At 37.5% G+C, this 25,825-nt stretch overlaps 1 protein-coding gene across 4 annotated transcripts in view; it reads right to left on the bottom strand.

Annotated features, from left to right (window-relative positions):
• The window catches only part of GPR89A (G protein-coupled receptor 89A), a 47,669-nt gene that overhangs the window by 7,645 nt on the left and 14,199 nt on the right, over positions 1 to 25,825 (bottom strand). For 3 of the 4 annotated variants that reach the window (XM_060090402.1, XM_060090403.1, XM_060090401.1), the window contains exons 4-10: positions 23,933 to 24,039; positions 22,716 to 22,817; positions 15,861 to 15,981; positions 15,134 to 15,214; positions 7,449 to 7,558; positions 5,447 to 5,535; positions 4,204 to 4,296 (exon numbers count right to left, since the gene is read on the bottom strand). In XM_060090402.1, the coding sequence (XP_059946385.1) occupies positions 4,204 to 4,296; positions 5,447 to 5,535; positions 7,449 to 7,558; positions 15,134 to 15,214; positions 15,861 to 15,981; positions 22,716 to 22,817; positions 23,933 to 24,039 (703 nt within the window). Of the gene's footprint in view, positions 1 to 4,203; positions 4,297 to 5,446; positions 5,536 to 7,448; positions 7,559 to 15,133; positions 15,215 to 15,860; positions 15,982 to 19,852; positions 20,043 to 22,715; positions 22,818 to 23,932; positions 24,040 to 25,825 lie in introns of those variants that run through there. The other variant, XM_060090404.1, reaches the window with a different exon arrangement.

The raw sequence follows: 25,825 nt of genomic DNA, 5'->3' as shown, positions 1-25,825 counted from the left end.
TTTGGGGTGATAAAAATTGATTGTGTTGATGGTTACACACTTTGTGAATATTAAAAACCACTGAATTGTACACTAAATGGGTGAATTGTATTGCATGTGAATTATATCTCAATAGAGCTGTTACATAAAAAGAGAATGAGAGAGGTGACATCATTACAGATTTTATAAATATTAAAAGGATAATAAGAGAATACTGTGAACAATCTTATGCCAATAAATTTGACAACTTCAATAAAAATGGATAAATTCTTTGTAAGACACAAGTACAAAAGTTCACTCAAGAAGAAATAGATAACCCTGAATAAACTTTATAACTATTAAAGAAATTATATTTGTAGTTAAAAAACTCTCTGCAAAGAAAACTCCAGGTCTAGATGGTTGATGAAATCCACCAAACATTTAAGAAAGAAATAATAACAATTCCACACAAACTCTTCTGCTAATTAGAAGAGAAAGAAATACTTCTCAACTTTTTCTCTAAGGTTAGACACATAAACCAAACAAAGACATTAACAAGAAAACTACATTCTGGTATTCCTCATAAACATAGATGCACAAATTCTTAACAAAATTTTAGTAAATTAAATCTAACAAAATATAAAAAGAATAATACATCATGGCTAAGTAACGTTTACTGCAGGAATGCAAGGTCAGTTTAATACTCAAAAATTAATGTAATTCACTATATTAGCAGACTAAAAAAGAAAAATCATATGATCATCTCAATAGATGCAGAAAAGCATCTGACAAAATCAAACATGCTTTCATGATTAAAAACACTCAAGAAACTATGAATAAAAGAAAATTTCTCAGCCTGATAAAGGGCACCTAGGAAAAACCGACAGCTAACATCATACTTAATGGTGTAAGACTGGATGCTTTCCCCCTAAGATCAGGAACAAGATCAGGATGAGTGCTCTATTTAACTCTGTAACTGGAGGCTTTGGTCAGTGCAGTAAGGCTGAGGGAGGAGGAGAAGAAGAAAGGTAGGATGGAATTGTTTATGTAGAAAAATCCTATGAAATTTATAAAAAGCTCCTAGAAATAATAAGGGAGTTTAGCAAGGTTGCAGAATATAAGATCAATATACAAGAATCAATTGTATATCTATATGCTAGTAACACTTGGAAATTAAAATTATAAAAACATTTTCATTTATAATAGCATCAAAAAATTAAATACTTAAGAGATAAGTCTGATGAAAGTTTTGTACACTAAAAACTATTAAACACTGTTGAGAGAAACTAAAGAAGATCTAAATAAATGAAGAGTTGTACCAGGCTCATGAATTGGAAAACTCATTGATCAAGACAGTGTGGTATGGGCAGAAGTAAATATATAAGTTACATATAAATCTCAATAGAAAAAAAGAGAGTACAGAAACAGACCCACACACATATGGTCAATTAGTTTTGACAAAATTGCAAAATTACCTCAATGGAGAAAGGTTACTCTTTTCAATAAATTGTGTGAGAACAATTGGCTATCTATATGAAAAATATGAACTTGGATTCATACTCCAATATCATATTAGAAAATTAACTCAAGATGGATCATAGACCTAAATGTAAAACCTAAAACTATAAAATTTCTAGAAGAAAACATATGAAAAACATCTTTGTGACAAATCTTTAGACAAAGATTTCTTAGATACAACACCAAAAGCATAATCCATAGTAGGAAAAAAAAAAGATAAACTGGACTTCATCAAAATGAAGAATTTCTGGTTTTTGAAAGATACTGCTAAGAGAATGAAAAGCCAAGCCACTGACTGGGAGAAAATATTTGAAAATCACATATTTGATAAAAGGCTTCCAGACTATATTGAAAAACTCTCAAACCCAATAAAAAGAAAACAACCTAATTAAAAAATTGGCAAAAAAGGGCTTCCCTGGTGGTGCAGTGGTTGAGAGTCTGCCTGCCGATGCAGGGGACACGGGTTCGTGCCCCAGTCCGGGAAGATCCCACATGCCACGGAACGGCTGGGCCCGTGAGCCATGGCCGCTGAGCCTGCGCGTCCAGAGCCTGTGCTCCACAACGGGAGAGGCCACAACAGTGAGAGGCCCACGTACCAAAAAAAAAAAAAAATTGGCAAAAAATTTGAATAGATACATTGCCAGAGAGGATATACAGGTGGCAAAAAGGCACATAAAAAGTTGTTCAACTTCATTAGACATTAGGAAAATGCAAATTAAAATGATTCAATACCACCTCATACCTATTAAAACATCTAAGATTAAAAAGACTGACTACACAATGTTGGTGAGGATGTGGAATAACTGAAACTCTCAAACACTGCAGGTGGGAATATAAAATGGTGCAACCTCTTTGGAAAAGTTTGGCTGTTTCTTCAAAAGTCAAACATACATCTGCCATATGATCCAGCCATTCTACACTTAAATGCTTTCTCCCAAGAGAAAAGAGAGCATATGTCCAAATACAGACTTGTACAGAAATGTTCACAGCAGCTTTATTGTAATATCCCCAAATTGAAAACAAACAAATATCGATCAGCAGGCAAACAGATAAACAAATTGTGGCACATCCATACAGTGGAACACTACTCAGCAATAAAAAGGAATAGAGAGGCATTACAAAGGGGCCCGAGGAAACTTTTGAAAGTGATGGATGGATGTTCTCTATCCTGATTGTGGTGATGACTGTTGCACAGGTGTATATATATATATATATATATATATATATAAACTTATATAAACTTACCAAATTGTATACTTTAAATATGTACAGTTTGTTGAATGTCAATTACATCTCAATAAAGCTGTTAAAAATGTTATGCTCTCCTAAAGTTTGCATCTCAGGAAAAGCCTTTAGTAGCTTAGTTAACTGAATACAATATCTTCATTTATCCTCTCCCACTGAATGAATCAAGATTTTAAAATGTCTGGGCTTCCCTGGTGGCGCAGTGGTTGAGAGTCTGCCTGCCGGTGGAGGGGACACGGGTTCGAGCCCTGGTCCGGGAGGATCCCACATGCCGCGGAGCGGCTGGGCCCGTGAGCCATGGCTACTGAGCCTGCACGTCTGGAGCCTGTGCTCCGCAACGGGAGAGACCGCGACAGTGAGAGGCCCGCGCACTGCGATGAAGAGCGGCCCCCACTTGCCACAAATAGAGAAAGCCCTCGCACAGAAATGAAGACCCAACACAGCCAAAAATAAATAAATTAATTAATTTAAAAAAAGAATAAAGTAACACTGATTTAAAAAAAAGATTTTAAAATGTCATCTGAATGGGTATTAACATCAATTTATTATAACATTAGATCTGTTAAATCCAGAATCCTCCATTCACCTACACTGATCAAAATTAACTAACAAGCTGACAAAGCTCCTCTTTGTGCAAGCACAGCCCCAGTGGGAAAGTCACCAAACTAGAACGTCAAATCAGCCTTTTCTATAATCACACTGAAATCCATTAATACCTGCAGATGAGTCACAAGTAAAGACAAATAATGCAGTACATAAAATGCACATAAAGAATAGAGCGTTAAGGGAGAGCCACAAAAGAATAAGAGCTGTAAGCACAGAAGATGAATTTATCTGTAGAAATATGTTTTAGAATTAACTTTTTTGGGTATATACAGATTATTAAAAAGGACAGGTGGTTTCTATTCTGAGCTGAAGGTAGGAATTGCGTTATATACAGTCACGTACTCATGCGTAATATGGAAAGCAGGGTGTAACATAAGAAACTTCAATATTCACTCTTCATATATTTCATAATCTAAGAACTTATTCATGATTTCTTTTTTTTTATTAGTCTCTGCTTTACAACAAAGTGAATCAGTCATACATATACATCTGTTCCCACATCCCCTCCCTCCTGCGTCTCCCTCCCTCCCACCCTCCCCATCCCACCCCTCCAGGCGGCCACAAAGCACCGAGCCGATCCCCCTGCGCCACGTGGCGGCCCCCCACCATCCATCCACCCCACGCCCAGCAGTGTATTCATGATTTCTGACAGAATAAAAATGCAACCTCCCTCTTCTAGGTGACCCAAAAAGGAGAGGGTGAAAAAATGAGGCTCAGAGATGTGAAAGATCACATTTTCTATTGACTCAACTGGATTTGGAATTTAGTTACCGGATTTGGAATTTAGTTCAATGCCTCAACCAAACTCAATTTTCTCTCTCTGCCATTACCAGGGAAAATCACCTAAATCCTGACAATTAAAAATAATATACTTACCATGAAAATTTTCCAAACACAGTAAATAGAGAAAAAGTAACCCAGAAAATTAAAATATTTCCCCTTGAAAGTTTTGGAGTATTCTATTCTCTCCTGAGGGAAAACAAACACAAAACATGGTTAGTCTCAGCAAAATTACATTTATATTCCACAAAATTCCTGCCTCTATGAATCACTGTTCAGGCTAAGAATTAAAACCACACATGATAATAATAATAATATTAAAATAACAGTAATAGTAGTAGTGGGAAAAATTTATTGAATGATTACTTTAAGCCAGAAATTAGGATAAACACCTTACATGCATTATCTACTTTAATCTTCATAAAAACTCTTATGAGATATGTTCTCTTTAATTTTACAGATGAGAAAACAGAGGCTTAGAGAGGTTAAATAGCTTGCTTAAGGTTGCAGAGCTAGTGAGTAAGGGAAGTTAGGCTCAGGTCTATCTGTCTTCAAAGCCTATGTTTACCTCTATCCTACATGGCTATTCCTGTGAAGTAATCCTCAAAAAGGATTAAAATAGTTTGAACAACCTTAACTAATAGATTTTGCATATTTAAATTACATTGCATTTTAGGTGTACAAAGGAAAGTTACTTCTTGTAGTTAGGTCCCTTTTTTTTTTTGTGGTACACGGGCCTCTCACTGCTATGGCCTCTCCCGTTGCGGAACACAGGCTCCGGACGTGCAGGCTCAGCGGCCATGGCTCACGCGCCCAGCCGCTCTGCGGCATATGGGATCTTCTTGGACCGGGGCACGAACCCGTGTCCCCTGCATCGGCAGGTGGACTCTCAACCACTGCGCCACCAGGGAAGCCCGTTAGGTCCCTTCTTGATCCAGATCCTTTAAAATAGGGCTAGACCACAGCAGACTGGTGTCTTACTGCTCTTACACTATTACTAACTTGCAAGAGAATAAAAAACAGAGGAGCTACCATAGGAGCTACCCTCTTGATCCTGGATCATCAGTAGGAAGTGGTGTGTGCCACCTTCCTAGATGATTAAAAGCCTCTTCTGACTATCCCACTAATTTCTATTTTTGAGAGTGTTCCATTAAGGGTTTTGCTACTGGTAGGAGCAATGTTACAAAGGGTGCAGCCATCAGTGCTTCATGGCTGATATTGAAGCTATGAGGTGCCTCTTAACATGGCTTGGCCATAGAGGATGCTAAAAAGCTATTTAGTCTTGTTTTCTCTTCAATCATATTAGTAAAAACCACACTTCAGTTTCCTTGCTCCGTACCTTGGTAGCATATAGATCAGCCGTTTCCAGGAAAAGCTGCCTGCTTAGTTCTTCCAAAGCATCCACTTCCTGTTGAATAAGAGTAAGATCTGGCACAAAACGGGCATCAAGGTTTAAATCACATAGAAGTTTCAAGGAATAGCAATAAAGAAAGCATTTGCTTTTGCTTTCTTCTACAGTGGGTCCTAGGAACTGCCCATATTTTCAATTTCCTGCTTATAGCCAGCAGTACTACTTTAGCACAATTTTTCCAACCTCAGACACAGGTGTATAAAAGTTTTTCCATCAAGAGCATCACCACCAAACACCTACCACTCAGTTTCTCACTAGCTCAAGTGGCTCAGAGAGATGGTTCTGTTTATTTTTGCTTTATCTAGTTAGATTAAGTCAAATGTAATCTTTGGCATCTCAAAAGGTTACATAGTAAGAAAAACACCTATAATATAGCAAAGTTTTCTCCTGAAATATCTGAATAAATACAATGTTAGGGAAGGGAACTAATGTTTACTGAGTTCTAATACAGGCTGGGATTTATAGACATTACCTTCTTTAGTTCTTTACAGATATTATCTTCTATTATTTACAACAATCCCATGAGATAGGTGTTATTATCCATTTTGCAGATAAGGAAAGTAAAGCTCAGAGAGTCAAATAACTTGCTCAAAGTCACACAGCTAATAGGCATGGAAGCAAAGTCAGATCTGCCTTACTCCAAGGGCTGCTCTTTCCATTACGCTATGCCACTTTTGAAGAACTCAGTGAGGTCATGTGATTGTCCTCTCCATTTAGGAAAGGACTCAGAGATCTTAAATAATCCCGACACTTTTTTGACTTGACTTAGTGTTGCTAAGACAGCTTAAACCTAAACTTTGGCCTTTATGAATTTTTAAGTAATAAAAATAGTAAAGACAGCCCCTTCTAAAACAGAAGCATTGGCTTTAATCCAAATCCTCCCTCCTCTCTGTGAGTTTACCCAAATCAGCAAATGCCCTTCAGTTCCTTCCTCAGTAGTGGCTGCTGTTGGCATGGTCCAGGCCACTGAATAATGCGGTTTAATGAGTTACACGTTTGGCTCTTCCATGATTAGGCAGTAAGCTCCTTGAGGAGAGAGGCTAACCTCTGCTCATCATTTTACCCCTCAGCACTCTGTCTGGAAATAGGAGACGAGAAATGAATTTAAAGTCATCTTTTTTTTCTCTCTCCTGTGGTCATCCTACTTTTTTTTTCTTTTTCTAATTCTTACCTTCATTTCACACCAGAAAGATATATCATAATTTATAGCAAGAATAGGTTACATTCTTTTCCTCCAATTGAGGCACAGGGGAATCTGTTCTTCCTCAGGCCAGAGAATGAAGCAGGAATATGCTATTTCACCTCTAGTCCCCCACCCCAAATTTCGGCTTAATAACCTGGTAGCCACAAAGAGATTTGGTTACTCAATTTGGGAATCAGTTTAACACTGCAACCAGCTGGGCCAAGACAAGTCCATTATCCCAATCTCCTTGATTCTTTAAACCAAAAAGTCACTGGAGATACAGAGCTGCTTAAAAATTGTTTGTTTCTAAAACTGACTGCTTTAGAAATGGGCCCTTACAATCTTATATACAAACCATCCATTTGGGGGAGGCATTGTTTTGTGGTGGTTTTGCAGAGGTGGGAAATACAATAGTGTAGTGGAAAGAACTGAGGAGACCACAGTTCTGGTCTTATCTTTGCCACAAGCCATTGTGTGACAACTTCTCTCGGTCTATTTACTCATCTGTAAAATGGAAAGACTGACATGTTAGGACCCCTTCAGTTCAAAGACAATGGTTTTATTATTTTATGATCTTCTATGGCTGTTGGAAAGATGACTGTACACATTGTATTTCCTAAGCCCAGCCCTGGCCAGCTGAACTCTGTTGCAGTCAGGGATCTTAGAAGAGAATATCCCAATACTATTTTTTCTTCTGCCCTTGGTCCAGAGTTGAGAAAAAGAATCAAGCAGAGGGATAAAGGATACTTTCACTTCCTGGTGCTGAAGTGGTAACACTCTTTATCATTCCCCAGAATCCTGATGGTTTGTTATGCACCTCCCCCTTCTGGAACATAGTCCTCCGTGTCATTGCCATCCTGAAATAAAATATAAAACCTCAGCAAGGAAGCATGGACCCTCGTAGTCCATTCTCATCTGCTTTCCAGTCTCATAACTGCTCCTTTCATTTGCTGAGCTGTTCAGGGAAGGATTCAAATTCTGGAGCCCCACTTTTCCACCACTTACAACTGAGGGAAAAGCATACACCCCCAGAAGGAATGTGGAATAGGTGAAGGAGCACAGAATTGGAGTAGGCAATAAATTTGAGGACTGGCTCTACAACTTGGAAACTGTGAGACCTTAGAGTTTTCATTTCCTCATCTCTGGATGATTGTGAAGATCAATGAAATAATATATTTAAGTATTAACATTATCATTTAAAAACAAAATAAAACAATAGCTAACGTGCCTAGCTAAAGGAACAGGTACAGGGTAGGAACTCAATAAATGTTTTTTTCTTTCCTTTTTAAAAGCAGACAAAAGAAAAACAAACAAACAAAAACCTCGGGAAATCACATAAGCCTGGCCTCTTCTAAAACACCATTCTCCCTTTAATGACAGTCTCCCCCTACTACCGAGTAAATCAGTGGAAAACTTGTCCTTCCACTTGTCCTGTCAGTCTGTGGAAGGACCTACCGCCTCAGTGGTGGCTGCTGCCATGTTCCAGCCCACCACATAGAATAGGGTCCTTGTGAGGAAAAACAGATCATTTGTGCATTAATGGCTACTTGAAGAGTACAATAGGCCAAGGCCTACAGGCTTAAAATAAAGCAGAATGACTCTAATAAAAAGAGTTGTAGAACTAAAGAAAAATTTAACTCAAGGTTAACCTCAAAAGGATGACAAGAGATCGAAGTGGTAAGGATAAAGAAGCAGCATTGGTATTCATGGTTAGGACCAATACAAATGGAACCAATGGTAACAAATACCAAATGGTATTTTTGTGGGCTAAATTCTTTAAGCCATTGGCTAAAATGATATTAACAATAAAGAATATTAAGTGTGTTAGCCACACTGACTTAACTGTTTCCTCCTTAAAATGACCTTTACTGGGATACTGAGTAAATGGAATATAGCTCCCAAGTTGTATTAGCTCCTTCTGCCTTTTCCTTTAATTACACATGTTCACTGTAACTCAGCATTATTGGAAGATGTAGAACAGCCAAGAAGAGGCTCAGACCTAGGGAGATTTTGACTTGGTGAGACTCATAAGTCTTAGTTTTCCTATTTTCATAGTTGGGAAAGCTGGAGCAAAAGGGAAGAGGTTCTATCCCACTCATTTACATCAACCTACCATGCTGGATTAAAGGAAGGCAGAGGGAGATAGGGTGCACAGAAGTGCATTTCTGTTGTCCTTAGTTTCAATGTCTATAATACAATAAACATAATGACTGGCTGTGGAGTGGAACCTCTTGAACATGTAAAGATGACAGACACTGCACTGTGGTTCCACAACAGGCTAACAGGTAATCACTAGAAGAAGTATGTACTTGGTGGTAGTTTGCATGTAAAGAAGCTGAAAAATGTCGACTATGGTTTAAATACTCCATTCTACCGTTTTCTGGTATCCATCGCTTCTGGTTGGAAGTCAGCAATTACTTTTTTAATTAAACATTTTCTTTTGACGTAACTGTAAATCCACATGGGGTTATAAAAAAAATACAGAGATACCATGTACCCTTTCCCCACCTTTCCCCAACGGAAATCTTGTGGGTACAATATCACAACCAGGATACTGACACTTATAGAGTCAAAATACAGAGCATTTCCATTACTACAAGGATCCCTCATGTTGCCCTTGTATAGCCCACTTCCCTCCTCCCACCCCCCAGCCCTTCTTTAACCCCTGGCAACCACGAACCTGTTTCCACTTCCATTTTGTCATTTAAAAAATGTTATATAAATAGAATCATACAGTCTGTACCCTTTGTGGATTGGCTTCTTTACTCAGCATAATTTTCTGGAGATTCATACAGGTTGTTGCATCTATCAGTAGTTCATAACTTCTTATTACTCAGCAGTATTCTGTGGTATGGATAAACTACACTTTAACCATTTATCCATTAAAGGATATCTGGATTATTTCCATTTTTGGCTACTATGAATAAAACTGCTATAAACATTAAGGCACAAATTTTTGTGTGAAGATAAGTCTTCATTCCTCTGGAAAAAGTACCCAGGAATGCAATTGCTATGTTGTGTAATAGTTGCATGTTTAGTTTTTTTAAGAAACTGCTAAACTGTGTTCCAGAGTTACTATACTATTCCACATTCTAACCAGCAATGTATGAGTGATCCAGTTTCTCTGCATCCTTACTAGCATTTGTTGTTGTCACTAATTTTTATTTTAGTCATTCTAATAGGTATGTTGTAATAGCTCATAGTTTTAATTGCATTTCTCTAATGGCTAATGATGTTAAAAAACCTTTTCATGGGGCCTCCCTGGTGGCGCAGTGGTTGAGAGTCCGCCTGCCGATGCAGGGGACACGGGTTCGTGCCCCGATCCCGGAGGATCCCACATGCCGCGGAGCGGCTGGGCCCGCGAGCCATGGCCGCGGAGCCTGTGTGTCCGGAGCCTGTGCTCCGCAACGGGAGAGGCCACGGCAGTGAGAGGCCCGCGTACAGAAAAAAAAAAAAAAAAAAAAAAAAAAAAAAAAAAAAAAAAACCTTTTCATGTGCTTAATTGCCATTTATAAAACGTGTACAGTGAATGTCTGTGCAGGTCTTTTGCCCAATTTCTAACTGGACTGTTTGATTTTTTTTTTTTCTCTAAGCTCTGAAAGTTAGTTCTTTCTCAGATATGTGGTTTGCAAATACTTTCTCCCAGTCTGTAATTTCTCTTTTCATCCTCTTAGCAAGGTTTTTCACAGAGTGAAATTTTTTCATTTTGATGAAGTCCAATTTATCAATTTTTCCTTTTATAAATTGTGCTTTTGGTGTCAAGTCTAAGAACTCTTGTGTAGTCCTAGATTTCAAATATTTCTCCTATTTTTCTACCAAGTTTTATAGTTTTACATTTTGAATTAACTTTTATATAAGGTGTGAGACTTAGACCGAGATTCATCTAAAAAAAATCTATGGATGTCCAATTGTTCAAGCACCATTTGTTGAAAAGGCTATCTTTCCTCCACTGAATTAATTTTGCAAATTTGTAAAAAAATTAGTTGGGCATTTTTCTGTTGGTCTGAATCCTCTATTCTGCTCCATTGGTCTATGTGTCTATACCTCTGCCAATATAATCCTTGATTATAGCTGTATAATAAGTTTTGAAATCAGATAGACTGATACTGTTCATTTTACTTTTTCAAAATTGTTTTAGTTATTTTGAAAAAGTGTCTAGTACTTTTGTGTCTCCATATAAACTTTAGAATAATTCTGTGTGTATCTACAAAAAATCTTTTTGGGATTTTGAAATGACTTACATTAAACGTGTACATCAATGTGGGGAGAATTAACAACTTTACTATGTTGAGTCTTCCAATCTATTAAACATGGTATGTTTCTCTATTTAGACCTTTGATTTCTTTCATCAGCACTTCATAGTTTTCAGCATATAAGTCCTGTACGTGTTGTGTTAGATTCATACCTAAGTATTTCATTTTTTTTGAGTGACTGTAATTTGTACTGTATTTTTAATTTCTAGTAATATAAAAATAAAATTAATTTTTGTATGTTTACTTTGTATCCTATAACCTTGTTCAGCAACCATTACTTTTTTTGTTGTTCCCCTATATTTATCATTTTTCTCTTGATGCTTTCAAGATTTTTTCTTTATCTTTGTCTTTTAGCAATCTGACTATATGAACCTAGGTGTAGTTTTGTGGTTCCCCTACTTAAGCCTCTTAGATCTGTGAATTAATGTTTTCCACCAAATTTGGAAGGCTTTTGGCCATTATTTTTTCAAGTACTTTTTTGGCCCCTTTCTCCTTCTTCTAGGACTCCAACTACAAGTATTTAGACTGCTTGATATTGCTTCATCCTGAGATTTTGTTCATTTTTCTTCCATCTTTGATTTCTCTATTCTTCAGACTGAATAATTTCTATCGACCTGCCTTCAAGTTCATTGATTCTTTCTTCTGCCATCTCAATTCTGCTAAGTCTACATAGTAAAATTTTCATTTCAGTTACTGTAGTTTTCAGGTTTGAATTTTCTTTTGTTTCTTTTTTAAAATATAGTTTCTATTTCTCTTTTGAGACTCCTTTTCTGTTCACTAATTAATATTATGCTTTCTTCATTTCTTTGAATGTATTTATAATAGCTGTTTTCAAGTCTGTTTGCTAAATCTGTTATCTGGGCCCCCCTGGAGTTAAGTGTCTATTAGTTGCTTTTAATCTTGAATATGGGTTGCACAGTTCTGTTTCTCTGTATGTCTAGTAAGTTCTGATTGAAAACTTGACATTGTAGATATTATGTTTTAGTGGCTTTGGAACCTGTTTTATTTTTCTGAGGACTGCTCTTTCTTTGTTCTAGTAAGCAGTTAATTTACCTGGACTTGAAATGTGAAACTGTCATACTTACTGTGTGCAGTATCTAATGTTTCTGCTCAGTTTTTCAACTCTGAGCAGCTCTTTCTTTAGTCTGACTCTCTGGTGGTTTCCTCTGAGCCTGAGCAGGTTAGTGGCCAACAAAGAATTTGGGCAGATTTTATAATCAGATTTTAGGCCTTGCTTACCCTCTCTGTGGTCCCTTTGTTTCTAGGGATCCCTCCTAAATTTCTAATTGCTTTGCCAGTCCTGAGTTCTACCTTCTGACACCTCAAGCCAGTAAGAATTTCACTTTCTGTCATCCAACTTGTCTAACTTACATACCTGTCACTTTCTGTCATTCAACAATGTCTAACTTACATACTGTTCAGACAATGCACTCAGTCAAAGACACAACAAACTTGCAAATCTCATTAAGAGGCAATGCTGTCTTTCAAGGGTAGACCCCTTTCTAGTTTCTGCCTACTTCTCAACTCTCTGGTATTTCCTCTACACATGCATAGTTTAGTGATGAGGCAGGGATTTGGGCAAAGTTTTTATGTAGATTGTAGATCTCAGTCCTTCTGCATTTCTCTTGCTTCCAAAATCTTCCCTTTAAATTTTCCAGTTACTCTGCTGATTTGAACTCTATCAATCTGTATACTTAAGTGAGCAGTGGTTGAAGAGCACTCCGAGGCAAGAAAACCACAAACATGCAGTTACCTGACACTCTTCAAATTTCTACCTGTCTCTGTTCATTTTCCATTGCCTTAGAATATTTGTTTTTAACAATTTTTCCTGTTTCTAATTCAAGGGTAGAGATAAGGTTTTTCCTCATAGTAATAGCTTGCATTAACTTTTACATACTCTATTGTACTCTAGGTTTTTTGTTTTTGTATGTCATAAGCTGTGTGAAAAAGTATAAATTCAGAATTTGTGGGTTGAAAGGGATCCTGGAGACCCTTTAGTTAACCCCACCATTTTACAAATGAGAAAACTGAGACAGTTTAGTATTTGCTCAAGATGACTTAACAAGTTTCTTGTAAAGTGATTGTCTAGTTCAAGTTCTTTTCCTTTACCGTGGTGTGTAGTTAGTTGCATAACTGTATTTTTTATCTTCTACAATACTACAATTTCAAAACTAATATTGTTTGTGAAAAAAGACTATACTTCAGTTATATCATAGATCTCCAAAACAAAAGCTTTAAAATCTAAGTCAACAGAAAAATAAAACAAAATAACAGGTCACTTAATTCTCTCAAACTGAAAAAAGCTGAAAGGCTTTGATCACTAACTCAGCATATTTATACCATCTGAACTAGGTTTTTGATGAATATTTTCCAAATACTATAAACCTTATCCTCTATTCAGTGTTCCAAGTGAGAAGACAGTATGCCTCTTTCCTGCCCCCATTTTCAACCATTAACTTTTCTGTACACAACAGATGTTATTTTTCGTGTATGTCATCTCACTAGGGACCTCTGCTGTTAAATTGAAAGATGTTTTCTGGTCACTACTCTTCTGCAACTATGAGTGTTTCTGGAAACATTTTTTCAATATTTTGGTAAATAGCAAGGACATTGCATGAACCTCAAAGGTTGCAGTGTTGTCATGTTAGCTGTCTATCTGCCCTGTCAGCTCCACTGGGTAAAGAACTGTGATAATTAGGTCAAGTTGGGAGGCTGATTCTTCTGAGAGCCACTCAAATTAGTAAGACCTACTGCAGGACCACAAACCATCCCAGATCCTGACTTAACAAGGTCTATAGGGGTACATGTATAGATCAGAGCCAATTCCTCAGCATGACTGGTGATGAAATGGCTTAAAAGTGCACATCCACAATGACATGGGTCATGACTTTATATTCATCTTTCTATATAAATAAAATAAACATAGTACAAGGGAGAATGATCATGGGAATCAAAATAGTATGTTCCTATACAAGTATCTTTTAATATTGAACAATGCTGCTCTTGTTGTTATATTCTAAAAATCTACATTCATATTCATTCATGTAAAATAAACTGTAGAGCATGAATGTGAACAAAACATATATAAGTAAACAAATGTATACACATGTGTATCTACTTCCACTCCCTTAGTAAAGATGTATACAAATGGAGATAAATAATTAGTTGGTGAATCTGGACCTCTTTATCATTCTAATGTCTATTGTTCTCTCTTATATTAAGTCTTCTTTGACTTGATTATGTATCTTACTACACAGTAAAGTGTTGAAAGAAGAAACATGAAATGGAAAAACACTCATGCAATTTAAAACTTCTATGACATCATTTTTATATGAGCACTAATAACTCTAATAAAAACAGTAGACCAATAAGCTTCATGAAGGTAGGAACAGATTACCTCGTTCATCATTCTATCTCTATGTAGTATTCAGCATTTAGTACAGTGCCTAGCATAAAGTAGGCTTTCTATATAATTATTAAGTGAATGACTATATGAATGAATAAATAAAGGCCAAGTATTAAAACCAAATGATTGTCCTGCTGAGATTATTAATAAGTTAGATAGTTTTCCTTGGCTATGTATAGTTCACTGTTCTAAGAACTTTACATGTTAGTCAACTCATTATTATTATTTCCATTTTACAGATAAGGAAACCAAGACATAAAGAAATAAAGCAACTAGCTCAAAGTCACACTGTGAGTTGTAGGCCAAAGATTCAGATTCAGATAGTCAATCTAGAGCCTATGCTTTTACCCACTGTGATACAGATTTCTAGAAATGTCGCCTCGAAAACATACATTTTAAAAGTAGTTTTTAAATAATAAAAACAACAACAATAGCTGGAAGACTTGAAGGATTTTTTAAAGTAGTTGGAGAAAGGGAAGTTGAAATAAGGCATGAAAAAGTTTGTAAAAATGCAGCACAAAAGACTTTTAAAACATCCAGTGTAGAATACCTTCAAATATAAAAGTTATTCTAAAATTTATCTCAAGAGAATTTATCTAAAGTTAGGAACTAAGGTTGAATTTGAAAATTTTCTTTCACATAAGATTAGACACTAAGTCTTTGATGGTTCCCTAACTTAAAAATGAAATGAGATGAAATTCCCTGTTAGCACCAATTCATGTCAAATTTCCTTGTTGAGAAATTCTAATAGCATTAATGTGCTGATATCTTACCTTTTCTTTTTGCTTATGATCATATCCATGGTTTGGAGTAGTCGCCGTTCCAGGGCTACAATATCTGTGTCAGTCACATTCCTATAATAAGCACAAGCTGTTAGCAAAGTTTTGGGTTCCATCCCTGGGCATAATACAAGGCAGCTGGAGAAACACATAAACCTCAATTGTTACCCTATAATTCATGGAACTGTATTTTTTCTGAGGAATATTAAAATAACTATAATAAGAAAAATGCTTTTGTTGTCATTTTTTAGTAGCTAATTCTTCTGGGGCCTCAGGGAAGTGGAAGGTAATTAGCTCTCTTATAGACTTGCTTAACTTTGATCCAGTGACATTTAGGATATATGTGTATGCACAGTTTTAACTTGGCATTGTCATCTACTGTTCTACTTTTGGGAGGAACTGATTTGCTCAAGTTGAGACTAGGTCACATTGCTGTCCACTAAAAATGTGTCTTTAAAAAGTGGGGGTGAAAAGGGGGTGGAGAAGGTCAGACTGAAATTGCCATTTAAAAAATAAATAAATGTAGGACAAATAACAAGGGCAAGCAATATAAGTGATAAGATTTATTTGAAAGATTTCTAGGTCAATGCCCATAAGGACAGAGAAGAGTAAAAAGGCAATGTCATAGATCTAATATTTAAGTATTAATGATGGTGGCACAATGTGACATACGTATTCCATAAGTAATGGGAAAAAAGAAAAGAGACAAAACTCTTGTTACCTGAGGAAGTAGGACAGGTAAGTGTATGGGCAGTTGACAGCACCAAATCCAGAAAGAAGGGCCATGAGAGTCACTCCAATCACACCTACCCGGCTGATGAGTTGTTCTATGGACAAGATCCCTAAAAATATCAAAGCACATTAATGCCAGGTGATACAGGTAAAACGGCTTTTATCTGCACAGCAAAAGGAAACATCACTGAAAACAGCAACCATTACGTTTAGCTAACTTAACATAAGCTAAATTTTAATTATTAATATGTAGATTTTTCTCTAATAAATATGTCTATTGATTTTCTTCTTATCCCAAATGCTTCCAGAATCATCTCTATTCTTGGGTAATGGTAATAGTAAAATAATAACAACAATTATAAATAACACTTATTGCCTATTTATTCAAGGTAGTGTGAACTGTAACAAAGTAAGGTAGTACTTTTAGTAAAAGGTTTGGCAAAAAAGTTAGGAAAGCAAAACTGCTGGAAAAATATAAATAGCAGATACCACTTCTTACTATAGTTAACTTCAACCTATACATTTTCCCCTAATGTCATAAGCTCTTTACCTACCTTTGTCTTATTCATTTTTGCCATCAATATGCACATAATGCATCTAATAAATGGGCTGAATTTATAGAATGAGTAATTCAAATGTAAGTACGTGAGTTTTAGATACTCAGCTGTATTCTAATTATCAACTGTTTCCTATTATTTGAGAAGGCTGAAAATCAACTTGGTAGTTAAAATAAATGCTATTGTTGATGTATTGGGGATATATGACAGAAAGCAATGCTAAGAATAACTCAGGAAGTTTGGTGTCACAGGAAAACACTAGTTTAAGTTTGTTTTCACTTCCTATTTCTAGGGTAGCATCACTTCAGCCAACCACTCCTAAGGCTTAATGCCAGAGCTGCAGTTCAGGAATTCTACTAGCTTTGAAGCTGAACTTCCAATATTTGAGTCCTCTTGTGCCTGTATTTCCACTACACCATTTTAGAGGTCGTTATGACTGCTGGTCTCTAGTCTTTTGCCTCCTCCGACCTTCCATTTCCTTCTTTGCTGAGCTTGGACTGCAAGCTTGTTTGCTTTAACTTCTCTCTCCAGGACTTTCAGTCCTCTACTCTTCTCCTGAAGCACTGATCCTGCAAACTTCCAACTCTGGATCAGTCTAACACTCTGCCTTCCCTGTGCCCATGACTGAGCTGCCCCAAACTGCTAGAATGCATACTGACATTGATGCCATTACAGGTATATGGTCTCCAGTCTTAACAGAAATCACACACTACTAAGGAATCCTTTTCTCGCCCTTGGTCAGCCATGTCTCCCCCTACCGCTCAGCAGATACTCTTTAACTCATTTTTCCAATCTGTTCTTTTTAGCTAATGTGCTTATTATATAAGAAAGAAGTTATTAGACATAAACTACCTTCATTCTACTATAAATATTTACATCTGTAATAATGCCCCCCTCAGAACAAGATGGTGTCCGAAGCTAAGACTTCTCTACCTGCAGTTTTGATCTAATTTCCCTTCCACCTCCTCCAAAATCTTGTTCCATTTCCTGTCCTCTTATCTCTCGTATCTTCAATCTTTCCGCCTTTGCTGGTTCTTTCCTTTCAGTTTCAAGTCTCTTTCCTAAGAAAAAGTCTGTCCTTGGCCTTGAGTTTACATCTAGTTACCAATCCTCTCTATCTACCCGTTAATAGCCAAGCTTCTTTCACCTCCATTTATTCTTCAACTGGCTGCAATTCAGCTTTTAACCCATTCTTCTTCACCCAATGAAAAGTACTTTGATTAATAATTGTAATGGCAATAGAATAGGTAACACTCACCAAGCACCTGTTATATAATAGGTACTGTTTTAAGTATTCTACTTACAATTAATTTAATCCTCATAACAACCCTATGAGGTGGATATTATTGAATATCACATTTTACAGATGAGGAAATGGAGGCACAGAGAGGTCAAGTAACTTAGTCAAGGCCACACAGCTAACAAGGGGCAGAGTCAGGATTAAAACCCAAACAGTCTAGCTCTAGAGCTTGGACTCTTAGCCATTATTATAATATGGTCACAAATTTTCTTCTGGTTGCAACATTCAACAACATTTTCCAATCCTTGTTTTATTTAATCATTTATGACACTGAATCATTCCTATTTAAAATTATTTTCCGGGCTTCCCTGGTGGCGCAGTGGTTGAGAGTCCGCCTGCCGATGCAGGGGACATGGGTTCGTGCCCCGGTCTGGGAAGATCCCACATGCCGTGGAGCGGCTGGGCCCGTGAGCCATGGCCGCTGAGCCTGCGCGTCCAGAGCCTGTGCTCCGCAAAGGGAGAGGCCACAACAGTGAGAGGCCCGCGTACCGCAAAAAAAAAAAAAATTATTTTCCTTTCTTGGCTTTCATACCACAATTTCCCTTGGTTTTCCCGTTTCCTTCTCTACTTGCTTTTCCTTGGTCTTTTTTTTTTTTTTTTTTGCTCTGCATGGGCCAGAATTCCTTCTTTCATTTCTGTCTAAACATTTTCCTTGGGTGATCTTGCCTGTTTCCCCAGTCTCACCTAATGGCATTTAGTTGCTGTCTAACTTTTCAGATTCCTGAAATTATCTCCAAGAGGACAGATAAATCCATACCTTTTTCCTAAGTTCCTGACTTGTGTATCCAATTACCTACTGAATATCACTTAGATGCACACAGGCAACTCAAATTCAACATATCCCAAACTAAAATTATCTTCCTTCTTCTGTATTACTTATCTCAGCAAATGACATCATCAGCTATCTAGTCACCCAAATAAAAAATCTATACCACTAGTCTCCATTCTGTCTCTTACTCATTCTTGAATACACCAGTCTTTTTTTTTTACCTCAGGGCTTTACATGATGTTTCCTGTGCCTTCCTGCTGGGTCTACCTTTGATCTTGCCCTTTAAATCTCAGCTTGAATACCACCTCCTCAGAAAGGTTGACGCTAAGGCCTTGCATTAAATTTGATATCCTTATCTGCATTATTCTCTATCACAGCAACCTGTTTGCTCCGTGATGACAATAATCACAATTGGCAACTATGTGTTTATATATTTACCAATTTACTGTTTAGTCCCTCCTTCTAGACTGTAAGTTTCATGAGGGCAGAAACCAAGTTTATTTTGTTCATGGTTGTATCTCTATCACTTAATATAAACTAGGTACTCAATAAATATTTGCAGAATGTTAAATGAATGAATAAATCCTCATCCAAATTCTGTTGATGCTACTTTCCACATATCTCTTGAATTTGCATCCTCTTTACAGGAAGGAATCATGTCTTATTGAACTTTGCTTTTCTTACTGCCTGGCACATGGAAGGTGTTCAACAAATGTTTGTAGACTGTGGGTACATTATTATCGCCCAGTAACATAAAAAAAAAATCCAAGGGATTAATACAGGTTGTTAAATATAAAAAACTGAAAAAAAGTCCCCTCTCCTTTTATTCTCTTAATAAAGGTGATGTCCCTTTATTAAGTATCTTTTTCTGGTTTAAAGTACCTTTAGATACTATCTACTTAATCTCAGCATTTCTATGAAGTAAAGGTTAATCATTATAATTCTTGTTTTCCAGCTCATAAATGGAAAGTCAGATGGATAAGTGACTTGCAGAAGACCATCTCACTGTTGCTATTTACTCACAGAGATTCCTTCTAGCTTCATATGATTTCTTATTCTCTCTTACTCTTTCCCACTATGGAATGTCTTCCAACCTTCCTAGGTTCAGGCACTGCACAAGGAATACTTTCACAGACATTTTTTCATATAGGTAAGGATTGGGTCTTACAGTTTTTTGTGTGGTCTCCATAGCAACAAACCATATTGGCTGTTGGGAGAGTCCTGGGAAAGCTCTAAAAAGGTGCCTGGCTGCTTCTCAGCCACTGCCTAAACTTTTCTTCCTACTTATTTCTCTTACTGGGTCAAATTAATTAGATGCTTGAACATTCAGAAATAAAACCAAAATGCTTATTTACCAGAGCACAAAAGAAAGACTAATACTGAAACTATCTTCTTAGCTCTTCTTCTCGGTGTATTCTTCAGGACATTCCCACAGAATTTAAACAAGGGATGGATGAAGGTACAATAGATGTGATGGTCTTCATCTCCCCTTGGGCATGGCCTGGCTGCACTGGTCACATGAGCCGACTGCTCACAAGAAGAAAGCTGGAAAAAGGTGACAGAGTCACATCTTTGGACTGCATGTGAGCTTGCACTATCGTTGTAAGCAGCCCTGGGGTCCTTTTACAACTACTGTCCCTCATTTCTAGTATCACAAACAAATCTGTCTCTCTGGGGGTTTATTTGAAATAGTTTAAGAGTTATATTATCAGGGCCTCTCTACCCCAAATCTTTCCATACAGTGACATGGGCATGCTGACCATATTAGCAAATCCTAAATTCCTACCCAGAGTGTTACATTCTTTTTTTTTTTTTTTTTTTTTTTTGCGGTACGCGGGCCTCTCACTGTTGTGGCCTCTCCCTTTGCGGAGCACAGGCTCTGGACGCGCAGGCTCAGCGGCCATGGCTCACGGGCCCAGCCGCTCCATGGCATGTGGGATCTTCCCTGACCGGGGCACGAACCCGTGTCCCCTGCATCGGCAGGCGGACTCTCAACCACTGCGCCACCAGGGAAGCCCCAGAGTGTTACATTCTTGAGCTCGTCTACCACCTTGGAGAACCAAAAACTTTTTTTCATTCACTAATAAATATGTATTAAACACTTATTATGTGCTAGGTTCCATGCTAGGCACTAAGGATACAAAGATAAATAAGATGTAGTTTCTGACCTCAGGGAGCTCACAGGTTAATGAGGAAGTTGGATAAGGAAACAAGTAATCATAAGTTTTAAAGGTGATACAAGTACACTGAGGCAGGAGCAATTAATATCTCCTAATGATGGCCAGGAAAGTCTTCTTAGAGGAACTGACAAGAGTTGAATACTGAAAGAATAAATAGGTATTTTCCAGGTAGACAAGGTGTGAAGCATTGTCCAGGCTGATAGAACAGCTCTAGGAACTTCAAGTAATTTGGTAGGACTGGAGGACAGAGAGAGAATGAGAGCAGTTGTCAGGACTTGGAAAGTCTTGTATGACATGATAAGAGTTTGAATGTTTTTGGTATGCTGGTGCTTCTTAACTTTTGGGGACTTATTTAATGTTATGTGAAATTTCAAAATAGCTATTTTTGCTTTTAAAATATACAGTTATTTATGATGTTGCACATGCTTTTCAAAACTGCGTTTCCTCTGACACTCCTGCAGGAGAGTCTTATAACCTCTCTCCCCCAAACCCCTGCTCTAGGTAATGAGTAGATACGGAAGGATGCATGGGAGATACGGCAGATTCAAGACACTGGTTCATTAAACACTCATTCCAATGCCTTTCTAGCACGTCTTCTTGAACTATAGAATCTGGAAAGCCAAAAGCTCTTTCCCAGATTTCCTTGAAGCTAAGGTTCTGAATGTTACCTAGGTTGCATCATATTCACTTGCACATGTAAGACCTCAAATACAGAAGTGAATAACGTGGGAGTGGTGACAACACCTGGGAGCTGGGGCAGCTGAAGCCGTTTCTAATGTCTGGTCCCTGATCATATGTCCTGAGTGGCAGGTGACAACTTTCACGGTTTTTAACTCCCTAATACACTGTAATAAATCACTTTCTGCTTTAAACTAGTTAGAGTAGAATCTGTTTTCTGCTCTAAGAACCTTGATAAATATAGCAGGATAGTGAAATGAAAAGATGTGTATTTTTTTTAAAAAAAGCTCCAGTATATGAAAGTTCCAGTATATTTATTACAGGTAGGCTCTAATCTATTTTTTTTATCTTTATAGGAAATTTAATTTTTTTTTTGTTTTCTTTTGTTTTTGTTTTATTTTTTTTGGCTGTGTTGGGTCTTCGTTGTTGCACGCGGGCTTTCTCTAGTTGCGGCGAGCGGGGGCTACTCTTCGTTGCCGTGCATGGGCTTCTCACTGCAGTGGCTTCTCTTGTTGTGAAGCACAGGCTCTAGGCACGGGGGCTACATAGTTGCAGCTCATGGGCTCTAGAGCACAGGCTCGGTAGTTGTGGCCCATGGGATTAGTTGCTCCGCAGCATGTGGGATCTTCCCGGGCCAGAGATTGAACCTGTGTCCCCTGCATTGGCAGGTGGATTCTTAACCACTGCGTCACCAGGGAAGTCCTGTTTTATATGTATATTTTTGGAGTAGTATTTATTTCTGGAGTAGTTCTAGAAGAACTTGTTAGGTGAGGGATTTTTGTTCATTGTTTTTAGCACAGAAATTAGGGCTATGTCCATGACCTGTTCTTGTATGTAAGATGAACTTTTTTGTGTGAGGAGAGACACTGACTCCTAAAAAGTTTTTCATCTACTAATTGTGTTTTATGTCATTGCTCTTTGCCAAAATACATACATTCCCTAAAATGGTCTTTATTATCACTTAAGCAGGGGCCATTTCTTCTGGGTCACAGACCCCTTTGGGAATCTCATAAAAGCTTATGGATCCCTCACTTCCAAATACACATACAAATACATTCCCATAATTCTGCATAAAATATTAGGAGGTTAAAGTTAAGGATACCTTTCTCTACCCATTACTCCCTTAAAGTTCATTCACTAACCTAAAGTCAAAACTCTTGCTCTAAAATGATAGAAATCTGTTCCCAAACCAGCATTTGATACCTCCTAGGACGAAAGAAAAATTCAGTTCAAAACCAGACTTTTTTAGAGAAATAACTTGCTATGTTTCCCATAGTCAATAATTTTAAAATTTTTGATTTTTTTCAAATTAGAAAATTATAAACAACACTTTCCCTCTCCCCACCACATATACACTCACCATGTTTTGGGCTGAGAATGGGAAATGGATCTCCTAGTTTCCAGAAGAAATACATAAAGGTCAACCATAAGAGACAGGAAAAAAGCAGTCGCTGTTTATGCACTAAGAAAGAGGAGACAAGGTGAAATAGATATATGTTAAAGAGCGTTCTCTACATAAGTTTATGGGATCATGCTAATTAATATTTGGCTGGCTTGCTCACTTGGCAAATGAATGATGGAACAATATAAGTTTTAGAAATTGTTTTCTAAACCTCTTACCATCATAAGAGAAATTTGGCTGAAATTAAGATGTGGGTTGAGTTAGGGGAGACATTTCTTTTTTTTTTAAGAATGCAAGAATTCTTGGGTTTCCCTGGTGGTGCAGTGGTTAAGAATCTGCCTGCCAATGCAGGTGACATGGGCTCAAGCCCTGGTCCAGGAAGATCCCACATGCTGCGAAGCAACTAAGCCTGTGCACCACAACTACTGAGCCTGTGCGCCCTAGAGTCCGTGCTCTGCAACAATAGAAGCCACCGCAGTGAGAAGCTCCTGCACCGCAACAAAGAGTAGCCCTCTCTCCCCGCAACTAGAGAAAGCCTGCGTGCAGCAACGAAGACCCAATGCAGCCCAAAATAAATAAATTAATTAATTAAAGAAAAAGAATGCAAGAAGTCTCTTAAAATGACAGTTAAAGGAGGGGGAAAGGTCATTTTCTGATAAAGTACTAATAACAATTCCCGGTACAAATCAGAAAGTACAAATAGTACCCTGCATTGGAAAAATGAAAGGAAAGATATTATAGTAGAAACAAATAAAGCCGTGGCAGGACAAATAACCTAATCATTCATTCAATATTTATTTTGTACCAATCTTTTTTTTTTTTTTTTTTTTTTTTTTTTGCGGTACGCGGGCCTCTCACTGTTGTGGCCTCTCCCGTTGCAGAGCACAGGCTCTGGACGCGCAGGCTCAGCAGCTATGGCTCACGGGCTCAGCCGCTCCGCGGCATGTGGGATCTTCCGGACCGGGGCACAAACCCATGTCCTCTGCATCGGTGGGCAGACTCTCAACCACTGTGCCACCAGGGAAGCCCCTTGTACCAATCTTTTAAAGATGCTGTGTATGAGGTGCCCTCAAACAACAGTAGCTACTGAAAGTAATATAGAAATGAAGCTCTCTACAGCCTCAGTCCCTAAGAATACTCATCTTATGTGCTGACACGAGGGGTAAAATACTCACATAGTCGGATGTTGCTCACAATAAAATAGCCAATGTAAAAAGGCACCATGAAAACCAGGATCAACAGAATTACACACAGGTTCATTTTCCAGTGAAAATAACGGGAGCTGAAACAAATGTCAAAGAATATCACTAGGAGGGGAAGAGGGCAGCTACTTTCACTCTTTAGCCTTCCAAAGGATCTCTTGCTCTTTGAACTCAATACTGAATATATCCCATCTAATTAGTCAACTAGGTTGTTACTATCTGCTCATTTATAGAGATTAAAAAATACAAAGTTCTGAAAGGTATATATGGCCATCTTAACCTCCTAAGAATTTTACTTATTAAATTGAGAATGTTAATGCTCTAGTCATATTCATAGACAATGTATGATAACATTTATCAATATATATTATTGGTAGAATGACTTGTTTCATTTACCACTGGGAGTCCTATTTCAATATGAGTTAAAAGAAAATAAATGTTAATAATAATATGTGTTATAAAGACACATAAATACTTCTTCTGTACCCTCAGTATAAACATCTGATTTGTGTGACCACTTTTACTACTGCTTATAAAATATATTTTACTTATTGATTAAAATATTTTTAGGGCTTTTTCTTTTTATAACAATTTATTGAGACATAATTCACATGTTTAAAGTGTACAATATAATGGTTTTTAGTATAGTCACATCATTGTGCAACCATCACTACAATCAATTTTAGAACATTTTTCTCACTCCATGATGAAACCCAGTACCCATTAGCAATCACTCCCCTTTCCTTTCAACCTCCCCAGCCCTAGGAAACCACCAATATACTCTCTGTCTCTATGGACTTACATATTCTGGACATCTCATGTACGCGGAATCATGTAATATGTGATCTTTTGTGACAGACTTCTTTAACTTAGCATAATGTTTTCAAGGTTCAACAATGTGTAGCATCTATCAATACTTCATTCCTTTTTATGGCTGAATAATATTCATACCGTTGTATGAATATACCACATTTTGTTTATCCATTCATTAGTTGGTGAACATTTGGGTTGTTCTACTTTTTAGCTGTTATAAATAGCAATGCTATTAATATTCATAAAGGAGTTTTTTTGTGTAGCAATGTTTTAATTTCTCTTTAGGTATCTACGAGGCAGTGCAATTGCTGGGTCATATAATAACTCTATATTTAATCTTTTTTTTTTTTTTTTTTGCAGTACACGGGCCTCTCACTGCCGTGGCCTCTCCCATTGCAGAGCACAGGCTCTGGACGCGTAGGCTCAGCGGCCATGGCCCACGGGCCCAGCTGCTCCGTGGCATGTGGGATCCACCCAGACTGGGGCACGAACCCATGTCCCCTGCATCGGCAGGCGGACTCCCAACCACTGCACCACCAGGGAAGCCCATATATTTAATATTTTGAAGACTGCCATTATTTTGCAAAGTGGCTGTATCATTTACCTTTTACCCATAGCAAATGAGGGTTCCAATTTCTCCACAGCCTTGTCAACACTTGTTATTGTCTTTTTGATTATAGCCATCCTAGTGGGTGTCAAGTGGTATCACACTGTGGTTTTGATTTGCATCTCCCTGATGGCTAAAGATGTTGAGCATCTTTTCATGTGCTTATTGTCCATTTGCATATCTTATTTGGAGAAATGCCTATTCAGATCCTTTGTCCATTTTTTAATTGTGATATTTGTCTTTTTGTTATTGAGTTGTAAGAGTTCTTTATATATTCTAGATAGAAGTCCCATAGCAGATTCATGATTTACAAAAATTTTCTCCAATTTGTAAGATATCTGTTCACTTTCTCGATGGTGTCAAGTTTATTGATTTTAAACTTACTTCAAACTAGGCCTTGTTTCAAAAAAGCTTAAGTGGTTAAGTGGTTTATGAGTACATATAAA

This window comes from Mesoplodon densirostris, chromosome 2 (genome assembly GCF_025265405.1).
Source record: "Mesoplodon densirostris isolate mMesDen1 chromosome 2, mMesDen1 primary haplotype, whole genome shotgun sequence".
In the NCBI taxonomy this organism is placed as follows: Eukaryota; Metazoa; Chordata; class Mammalia; order Artiodactyla; family Ziphiidae; genus Mesoplodon; species Mesoplodon densirostris.
The sequence above is the reverse complement of the archived record's forward strand: the minus strand, read 5'-3'. Positions and strand labels throughout refer to the sequence as shown.